The sequence below is a fragment of the Chaetura pelagica genome, unplaced genomic scaffold (assembly GCF_000747805.2).
Source record: "Chaetura pelagica isolate M959 unplaced genomic scaffold, ChaPel_1.0 scaffold441, whole genome shotgun sequence".
NCBI classification, from domain to species: domain Eukaryota; kingdom Metazoa; phylum Chordata; class Aves; order Apodiformes; family Apodidae; genus Chaetura; species Chaetura pelagica.
Window position 1 is genome coordinate 120661 of NW_009952164.1, and position 10232 is coordinate 130892.

Below are 10232 nucleotides of genomic sequence, written 5' to 3' on the forward strand. Positions count from 1 at the left end.
GCAGTACTGCTCAGAGACACTCTGCTTCCCATACATAACCTGATTGGTGAACTAGAGAGCTAAGGAGTAATAAGTAAGACTCATTCACCCTTCAACAGCCCTATATGGCCAGTGCAGAAGCCTAATGGGGAATGGAGAGGAACTGTGGACTACCATGGTCTGAATGAAGTCACACCGCCACCGAGTGCTGCAGTTCCAGACATGTTGGAACTTCACTGCTGGAATCCAAAGCAGCTAAATGGTATGCTACTACTGACATTGCTAACACATTTTCCTCTATTCACACAGCTGCAGAATGCAGACCTCAATTTGCTTTCACCTAGAGGGGTGTCCAGTATACCTGGAATCAACTGCCCCAGGAGTGGAAGCACAGCTCTAGCATCTGCTACGGAGTGATCCATACTGCTCTGGAGAAGGGTGGAGCTCCAGACCATGTACAATACACTGATGACATCATTGTATGGGGTAATACAGCAGAGGAAGTCTTTGAGAAAGGGAGAAAAGTGATCCACATTTTGTTAGAAGCTGGCTTTGCTATAAAGGGAAGCAAGGTCAAGGGATCTGCCAGAGAGATCCAGTTCCTAGGGGTCACATGGCAAGATGGGCGCCGACATATCCCTATGGATGTGGTCAGTAAAATAACAACCATGGTTTCATCCACTAAAAAGAAAGAGACACAGACCTTCTTAGGCACAGTGGGTTTTTGGAGAATGCACATCCCTGGGTATGCGTAGGTTGTGAAACCCCTCTATGAAGTCACAAGAAAAGAAAAGATTTTTTCTTGGGGCCCTGAACAGCAACAGGCTTTTGAACAGATAAAGCGAGAGATAGTCCACACACCCCAGCTGGTAGCAAGGGTGGTATTGCAGCACAGCAGATGAGTTTAGGCTCCTCTTTCTGGCCCTTTTTGGCTCTGCAGCTGTAGCTGGTCTGCAGCACAAGGCATGTTGAGCTCAGAGCCTGAAGATATTTGGCTTCACGCTGCTCCCAAGGAGCATGTTGGCTGCCTCCAAGCATTTGTCCAGCTCTGACACTGCAGTCAGGGAAAGATGGGGTACATGGGGAGTCTGGCAGGAAGTACACAGAGATAAAGCAGCAAGGGGACACAGGACTCCTTCACCTGCCCCCAGGAATTCATGGTCCTGTGAAAGGGTGAGGCAGGTCCCACTGGAGAGAGCTGTGACAATCAGCAGAAAAATCACCCTCAAGACTCACCAGCTCGGTTGCACACCCAGGTCACAGCCTTGGCCTCCAGCAGCTCACAGAGGTCTTGGTAACACTTATTATCCCTGTGCAGCCAGGTCACAGCCAGCACTGTGGCCCAGATGCTTGGCTCTGTGGCCTGTAGGAGAATAATGGCTCAGAACAGCATGCAGTGCTGACCACCTCCCCTGCCCCCTCACTGCTTCAGACCCCTTCCTTTGTGGTTTCTGATCCCTTCTTTCCTTGGGGTGCCAGGATTGCCACCAGCCAAGAGGTTCCCACTGCCCCAGCATGACACTCTGCTACCATGAAGAGGTTCCTCCCTTACCTCACCAGGCATCTTTCCCTTGATTTCAGCTTTATCAACTTCCAGAACCAAGGCCAAGCCTGAGCTGAGGGCCCAGGAGCCATCTACATTCTGCAGTGCTACCAGCTCCTGACACTCTGCAATGGCTTTGGTGGTCCAAGACCCAAAAACTGGAGATCCCAAATGAAAATCCATGGAATCCACATATTTGAGACAAGAAATAGATGATGGCAGTGGTTTATGTGCTGTGGGAGAAGATGTGAACAAGAGGGTTGGGAGAATCACAGGAAGCTGACCTCTCTATTTTCAAGTGCAATGCCCCAGAACATTCTCTCTGCTCTTCTTTGGGCAGCTACCTGCAGTCTAAGCCTCTTCCTGCATTTCCCCAGAGCAGTTCCATCCACAGCCCTTTCTGGAAAACCCTACCTCACCTCCAACCATCAACAGTGCCTCATCTCCTGGCAGTCCCACCCATCCATGTCCCAAGACCTCTTGTGATAGTCCCCCAACATATTTTATCCAAATACATCTTTATGATCCAACACCATCCCTGTCCCCTCCTTGGATGTCCCTGAGCTGGGTATTCACTGCAGGACTTGCAGGTTTAAGGGTAACTAAGGGAAGGGTTAAAGGCAAAATTAATTGGTTTCCTCCCTATGGGCAAGACATGAACCCTCCTTTAAGACCTTAGATCATCCCTCTACCTCCCGTCTGGGTCAAAGTCCCATACCTTCTGAGCAAGCCTCCTGCTTGGGCAGGACAGCAATGCCACCGGTGAGTCGACGGAGGGCAACCCATGATGCACATGCTGCTCTCAGCCAGCCAGGTGGGATCCAGATGCTCTTAGCAGAGCAGGAAGAGTGTTCCAAGGAGCCAGGGAGCTCAATAGTCTGGCAGGGAATGAGTGTCTGGCGGGGTGGCAGCAGTGCCAGGGGCCCTTCAAGGGCAAACAGGGAAAGGGGCTGAATTAAGCACATGAGAAAGAAGCACCTGGTGGTGACGGGGCCTCCCCCATGAGACTGAGAGTGTCTTGTGGCTGGGGTTCCAGCTCCAGTGGAATGGCAACATCCCACAGACCTGCCCCACCAGCTCTTTTCTGCCATTCCTTACCTTGGTACCAGCTGACCCTCTGAGATGTGCAAACACCCACATAGCTGGTGAAGGGGCAGATGATCCCTGAAGTGAGACTAATCTCAACTGCACGATGCCTTGGTTCATCCCCAAACCCACTCGCAGTCTCTAGCACCAACCTCTTCAGCAAGCATCTCGTGGCCATACGATGCCCAGCCAACCTGGGGACAGAGCGGGGTGAGGCGTGACCACCTGGCTCATCTCTGCACTTTGAAAAAAGTGGACAGGGAGAGACCCTGGACACGTGGTTTCTCTCTCTTCAGGGATAGGGGTGGACAAAGGAAAAACTTGGTCATCATCTGTCTGGAGGGAAGTGATGCTCAGGTTCCTGGGTCCTATGAGGTCAAAGCCAGGAAGGAGGGTTTGCTTGGACTCCTGTGTTCTCTGCCACTTTGGTATTGAGTGTGGAAGGTGAGAATGCACAAGCTGTTTGGACTCTCAGCTGGAGTCCATGTTAGAAATGGGGGGGATGTATCTTCCCCTAGGACAGGCTCTCACCGGCCATCTCCCTGTGGCTGCAGTGGGAATTCAACCGTGTGAGTGACCTCCTGGCCATCCAGGCTGTACTGCAGGGTCAGCACACCCTTGGCTGCTGTTGTATCCTGGGAACACATGGGAAACCTGCTGGAGGTTACTGGAGACACAAGGTGGTTATTGGGGGATATTAGGAGGTTACTGAAAGGTTACTGGTGGTTACTGAGGGGCTACTGGGAGGTAACTGGAGGTGACTGTAGTCCCATCTCTCACCTGTGCTGGTCCATGAATCTGGGCATAGAGGAGGCTGTGTTGACCCTGAAAGATGGACTGTGGGGTGTCCCCCAGCACCTCAACTTCCAGGCCACAGGGCAGAGTCCAGCTCAGTGAGACTCCCTCAGCTGCTGGCTTGAGGGCGCGTTTCAGGTACTTCAACACCTGGGGACAGAGGGCAGGACATCACAGTTTGCAACACCACCAGGGTTCAGCCCATGGCTGATAAGTATCCCTGGGGTCAGTGGAATGTGTGGGGTAGCCTGCACCAGCTGGGTTCCCTTGGCACAGTCAGGTCTGTCCCAGGGCACAGGTAGGGTAGAGCCAGGGGAAGCCTGAGGCCCTGGCTTCCTGGGGCAGCTGGGTCTCAGCTACTGCATGTGAGCAGTCCAGGTGCTGGGGTACTTGGAATTCTGTATGTATCTGGAATAGAGGGGGGCCTGACAGGGCTTCTGGGTTCCTACCACAGCTGTCAAACTGTTGTCAGAGGAGATGTAGGTAGCTTCACCCCCTGTCTCCTTGGCAAGGGCTGTAGCCAGGGCAGCGCTGTCCTCAGAGAAGAAGAAGGAGAAACACCTATGTGGGAAGCAGGGAAAAGTGTCAGAAATGGGAGCCAGAGGTAGGAGCAAAGATGCTGTGTTAGAGCTGAAGAGCACAGTCTGGAGTTACAGCTGAGGGAACAAAGCTGGGGTGCAGAACAACGGGGCAAAGGAAAGCAGGGAGTGACAGACTGGGGTTGGAGCTGGGGTTAGACAGGGAGCTGGCAGAGGGAAGGTGGGACTTGGGGCAGAACTGGGGCCAATTGAGTAGGGCTGAGGCAGAGTTTGGGGGCACATCAGGCTGTATGAGCCCTGTGCCTCAGTCTCTGCTCATGCTGTGAAGCTGTGAAGGGTGCTTTGATTGTGGGAGTAGCAAGAAAAGACATGGGGGCTTGGCACAGAGGAGCTGTGCAGGGTGGGAAGGGTCTTCAGGACACTGGAGGGGCCCAAGGTTTGGGACAGGCACTGGTGAACAGCAGCCGTCCCTCATCAGGGATGGAAATGACTGCACAACCAAAGGGCAACTGGAGAACTGGGGCAGGGTCCCCATTACCGGTGGCTGTTGCGGTGACGACACACCTCAGCTGCAATGGCTTCCTCATCAGGGGATAGCCCGGCCATGAAGATGAAGAGCTGGGAGAGAGGGAACACGAGTGGTAGGGCCCTGTATGGGGACCCCAGAATGGGGAGATCAGGCCCCTGAAATGGAGAGAGGGAGCCCAGGAGAGACCCCTTGGAGAGAGACTACCCCAGGGAGAGACATCCAACCAGAGACAGAAACCCTTAAAGATGTAAACCCACTTCTCCATTGCCCCACACCCCTCAGTATCCTCCTTGTTCTCTTGTGATCAGCATGTGCTTTGGGTGGTCCTTCCACCCACAGCTCTTTGGGTTCTTCTCCTGGGACACCTGTCCCTCCACCTCTTCATGCCCTGCACCCAGACCTGTCGTGTATGCCCACGGGGTTGGGGGGTGTTGTAGATTGAGCGGAGGGTTCCCAGCAGATTGGAGTCACCCAGACTGGAGCCAGTGGAGGGGATGCACCTCATGGCCTTGGTCACGTTGTCCTGAGTATATTCAACACTTTGCCTGCAGGGGAACAGCATGTGTGGAGAAGACACAGCTCTGTGCTGGCTCCAGTGCTCCCTGAGTCCCTACCCCAGAGCACTTCCCACAGCTATGCCCTAGAGTCCTCAGCAAGACCCTCTCCCAGAGTAGTTCTTCAAGAGACCTGGTTTCATAGTTCCTAAAAGACCTTGTTCAACAGAACCCCAAGAGATGCTATCCCAGAATACCACAAAGATCCAGTCCCCAGAATCCAGCCCTGCCCTACAGTACCCAGTCATGCCCTCCAACACCCACTCCAACACCCAGCTTTGCCGCATACCAACCAGCCAATTTCAGAGCATGCACACCTGCCCTCCAACCTCTAACCCTTCCTCACAGCACCTGTCCAGCCCCACAGCACCCAGTCATGGCCCCCAGTAACCACAACTACCCACCAGCACCCATTCCAGCCCCATAGCACCCAGGTTGCCCCACATTTGCTCACGGGAAGATGCCCACAGTGGTTTCTCCATAGCAGTAGATGTTGAAGTAGCAGCCTAGAGGCAGGCTTTTGAGGAGGAAAAGTAGGGAGTCCTGTGGAAAGATACAGGAAGCAAGTGTGGGGAGGCACTGGTGGGGGGTACAGATGCCTTTGCCCATAGTCTGGTCTGGACTTCCCTGAATGACGAGTCAGTGCCCTGAACTCCCCTGGGCACCCAAGGTATTTCAGAACTGTTTCAGTCCTGAAAGGTGGACCTACTATGCAAATGAAAGGGTCCATTTCAGCCCTACCAGTCCCCCCTCACATCTTTACCCCTGTGTAAATGCCCATCCTGGCCCTCTCCCCATCAACCTGCCCCTCCACCCTATCCTGGTCCCTGCTATGCAGAGGTACCGGTGCATGCTCAAGAAAAGTGGTGTCCAGGAGGAAGATGAGCTCTCCAGACTGGGGCTGCCCAGGCACTGCCTCAGGGATGCTGGGTGCCACTGTCACCAACACCATAGGGTCACCAAGCAGTGAGCCTAGAAGAGGTATGAGGTGAGATGAAGGCAAGATAAGGACCCCCCCCCTTCTCATCCTGGTTCTGATTCTCATTGTGCTTTCAGCTTCCACCACCCCAGACCCCGTGATGCCCCACACTAGTACATCAAAACCCTACAGTACTGTCCACCAATGGCACAGCCCAGTGCTCCATGTATTCCAATCCAGTACCTCCAGTACCTCTACCCAGTGAGCCCTAACACAGGAATGCATCCTGTTATACCTGCTACCTCATCAAATTATCCCAAACACCCCACCCTGGAAGTCCCAGGACCTAAAATACCCCATCTGAATGCCTCCAATTCCCATCCCAGTGTCCAGTAATTTCTTGACCCCCCAGAATACCCAATGCCTCCTGCAACCCAGAGGTGTCCCCATGTTTTCTCCCCAGCTGCACTCACCTGAAGGGGCCCCAGGGTCTCCCCTCTCTATCGTGATACTGACTGCAGTGGGGTCTCCATAATACACCAGCAGCTCCAAATCATGCCTCTCTGGAGGGGTGCCAGCCAGTGAGACCTGAAGAAGGGGTGCCTGGTTATCACAGGAGAAGGGAACCAGACCCAGCATTCAGCTGGGAGCATGGGCACTGATCCCACTGCATTCCCTTTTCTCAGTGATGACACCCCTCCCCAGCTCCCCCAGGATCCTGGCACTCAGGAGGAAATACCTGTGCAGAGCTGTGGTCCTGGGCAGTGTAGATCAAAGGGGTAAGGGAGAAGTTGGCCTGGACATTGGTCACTCCACGGGGCGACTGGAGGCTAGTGGTGAGCAGCAGGCTGTAGGGCAGCTTGCTAGTGCCACAGTTCCAGGCTGCAACAGAAACAGGGCATTGGGGAGGACAAAGGACCCGCACAGGATTGGGCACCCATATATATGGAGAGAATGTGTCCCTGACCATGGCCATGGGGTGGAACTAGATAACTTTGAAGTCTCTTCCAAGCCAAACCCTTCTATGATTTGAACTGGAGGTTGTCAATAAGGTATATGGAAAGGTCCATGAGTCTGTTTATGGGAAATATGTGCAGGAGGTGTGCATTCCCTCATGAGGCTCATGGAAGTACACATGGATGTGTCCATGGGCTGCATGAGGGAAAAATGTGGGTCCTCCTTTGCATGCAAAAGGAAATTGCATAAGGTCTGTTTATAAAGTACATGGATAGACTGGCCCTTCTATGGGGTGTGTGACTGGGAGGACAGATTCCTTGTGGGGCATCTAGAACAAATTTAGGCTGCCAGCTCCCCGTCAGGACATCTCTGCATCAGGATATCTGTACGCTGGGACAAATCTCTGTGGATCAGCAGATGACCGAGGGTTGTGCTGTTGCTGGTGGAGAGTTCTCCCTTCCTGTTTGTGTGGTCACTCACCATAGTGTTTTGTGTGGGGATGCAGTGTGGGTGGCAGCACAAAACGGGCTGCTCCATCTGGCTCTCGTGACAGCTCTTGGGCAAAGCGCAAGGTCACAACCACTTCGCTGCCAGGGGAAAGGGTGCCCAGTGAGCAGACAAACACCTCGCCTGGATACATAGACATATCCTGAAGGTAGCCCAGGTTCTCCCAGTCCCCTGTAGCCTTGTGCAGCTGCTGGGCCTGGGTGGGAAGGAGAAGGGTAGAAAGCTGATCTCCAGGCGGGTGATGCAGCTCATCCCATACCCCTGTGGTGGTTCAATCATTTGTCTCTGGATGCTGGTACCTCATCCTGCAGCATGGCCTCAACCTTGGCATCTTCACTGCAGGCTTGGAAGGAGTATATAGCCATGTGGGGCCCCAGGGGGAAAACAAAGAGGATTTCTGTGGAGGTTGGACCTTTGTTCTGGTAGATGAGTTCGGAGGCCACATCAGCAACATAATCCTGGATAGCAACATCCACCACAGCACTACACAGAGGCACTGAGGACAAGGGTACGTGGAGACTCTTTCCCAGCAAAAATGATCCTGCTGTTGTTGGGAAAGACACACTGTCCGTCTGCACACATGAATGACACAAGGAGGTGGTGGGGGCTGCTTCTAGTATGTGGCTGTTCCCACCCTGGAAACCAAGACTAGATGACAAATGTTACTGAGGGTCCACAGAACTAAGCCTGCCATAGAACAGTGCCTGGCCCCCACCCCCAACAGCTTCCCCTTCTCCCCATTCCTGTAGAGCTCTTGACCGTTTCCATCCTTTTTTCATTCTGGGAAGATCCAGTGCAGATATTTCCCTCTATGGCAACCTGTCCTTCTTTGCGACAGTTCCCCTTTGGGAGTATCCCCCCAATGTCCCTCAGCTGTTTGATCCCCAGCTCACCATCATGGATGTAGGATTTTCTCAGTAGTCCAAAACTCTGCCTCCACATGTCTGGAGATCTGCAGACAAGAAGGGTCTCCTGTAAGAACGGAGATCCTCAGAAACCACCAAGGACCTCCTATTTGGTGAAGATTCCTTTCCATTTCCTAGTCCTTCATACATAACTGGAAGCCCCAACAGCTGTGTTGACTGTTGGCCCCAACATGTACAGCCAGAGCAAACCCAGAGATTCAGGAATTCTTGTTCATGAGCACTAGGGCATCACCAGGAGTATCACCACATGGAGGAGGTCTGCATCCCACCCCCACTATGAGAGAATCCTGAAAAGAACTGAGGGACAGCAAGGGAGAGAGCCAACAGCATCCTGGACTGCATCAAAAGAAGTGTGGCCAGCAGAGCCAGGGAGGTCATTCTGCCCCTCTACTCTGCTCTGGTGAGGCCACACCTGGAATACTGTGTACAGTTCTGGAGCCCTCAGCAAAAGAAAGATACAGACCTGTTGGAGAGGGTCCCGAGAAGGCCCACCAAGATGATCAAAGGCCTGGAGCACCTCTGCTATGAATACAGGCTAAGAAAATTGGGGCTGTTCAGCCTAGAGAAGAGAAGGTGCCAGGGAGACCTTAGAGCACCTTCCAGTACTTGAAAGGTGCCTACAGGAAAGCTGGGGAGGGACTTTTCATCAGAGAAATGATAGTGATAGGACAAGGGGTAATGGTTTTAAACTGAGAGAGGGGAGATTTAGGTTAGATATTAGGAAGAAATTCTTCACTACAAGGGTGGTGAGGAACTGGAATGGATTGCCCAGGGAGGTTGTTAATGCCCCATCCCTGGAGGTTTTTAAGGCCAGGCTGGACGAGGTTTTGTGCAACCTGATCTACTGGTAGGTGTCCCTGCTTATGGCAGGGGGGTTGGAACTTGGTGATCTTTAAGGTCCCTTCCAACCTTAATGATTCTATGATTCTAAGATGGAGGGAAGATGGTGTGAAAGCAAAAGTGGATGGATGGATGGATGGATGGATGGATGGATGAATTGTTATCCATACAAGGCTGCATGGATAGATAGGCAGACAAGGTCCATTTTAGGATAGATGGATATACAGGTGGACAGAGAGATTTATTTTTTTTTTAATGGATGAATGGACAGGTAGAGGGGTCTATTTTAGAAGTGATGGGCTGGTGCCCATCACAAACAGCATTGCTTGAATGTAGCTGCACATGAGAGAGCATGTGAGTTCATGGAGTAGCTTGCAGGGACTGGTTGAAAGCTCAGGTAGTAAGGGAGCACATGATGAAGAGAGAAATGAGGCCAGGATCAGGTATTACATGATTGCAGAGCAAGCCCCAGAATGTACTGAGGGGAGGGTATAGTTCAAGTGACATCTGGCTGTCTTCTGGCCAGGTGCCACGAGTTGAGACCTCATTCCACCCAAAACCCATGCACACAAATCTCTCTGGTTCAGACACATTTGCATCAATTTCTCCAGTTCCTGCCCTAGGAAGACAGGATGGGGAGCACCAGAAAGATCCCCTTAACCAAGCTGAGAGGGTGGACAGACAGAGCAAATAGGTTGTAAGTGCTCGGGGGTGTAGGGGTGGGACAGAAGGATGGACTGAATAGAGGCAGGCTCTCCCCAGTGAACAGGGCCAGTGCAGAAAGAAGGACAGAATAACAACGTGAAGCACAAAGAAGCAGACACTTACCAGCAGCCAGGCCAGAGGCAGCAACCTGACAATCAGGTGGACGGAGGGAGAAATGGAATGGGAAGGGGCAGAGAGAGGATGGGGCAGAGGGTTTGAGATACAGGGGCAGCAGAGGTGGGATGGAGACAGAGCAGGAGATGTTCGGTCAGGCAGGAAGATGCAAAGGATGGGATGCAGACGGCTGGGATGGACAGAGAGGCTGGGGCAGGCGGGGGGGCAGGGGGGCAGTG

The 10232-nt window shown here is 52.9% G+C and overlaps 1 protein-coding gene across 1 annotated transcript in view; it reads right to left on the reverse strand.

Moving 5' to 3' along the window:
* Window positions 1–953: 953 nt before the first annotated feature.
* The window catches only part of LOC104397325 (von Willebrand factor A domain-containing protein 5A-like), a 20872-nt gene continuing 11593 nt past the window's right edge, over window positions 954–10232 (reverse strand). Inside the window, exons 3-18 of the mRNA XM_010007276.1 lie at window positions 7708–7891; window positions 7382–7604; window positions 6684–6826; window positions 6418–6532; window positions 5870–5997; window positions 5480–5568; window positions 4872–5016; window positions 4481–4560; window positions 3856–3964; window positions 3389–3553; window positions 3140–3243; window positions 2621–2802; window positions 2241–2447; window positions 1532–1755; window positions 1216–1342; window positions 954–1033 (exon numbers count right to left, since the gene is read on the reverse strand). Of these exons, the coding sequence (XP_010005578.1) occupies window positions 954–1033; window positions 1216–1342; window positions 1532–1755; window positions 2241–2447; window positions 2621–2802; window positions 3140–3243; window positions 3389–3553; window positions 3856–3964; window positions 4481–4560; window positions 4872–5016; window positions 5480–5568; window positions 5870–5997; window positions 6418–6532; window positions 6684–6826; window positions 7382–7604; window positions 7708–7891 (2305 nt within the window). The remainder of the gene's footprint in view (window positions 1034–1215; window positions 1343–1531; window positions 1756–2240; window positions 2448–2620; window positions 2803–3139; window positions 3244–3388; window positions 3554–3855; window positions 3965–4480; window positions 4561–4871; window positions 5017–5479; window positions 5569–5869; window positions 5998–6417; window positions 6533–6683; window positions 6827–7381; window positions 7605–7707; window positions 7892–10232) is intronic.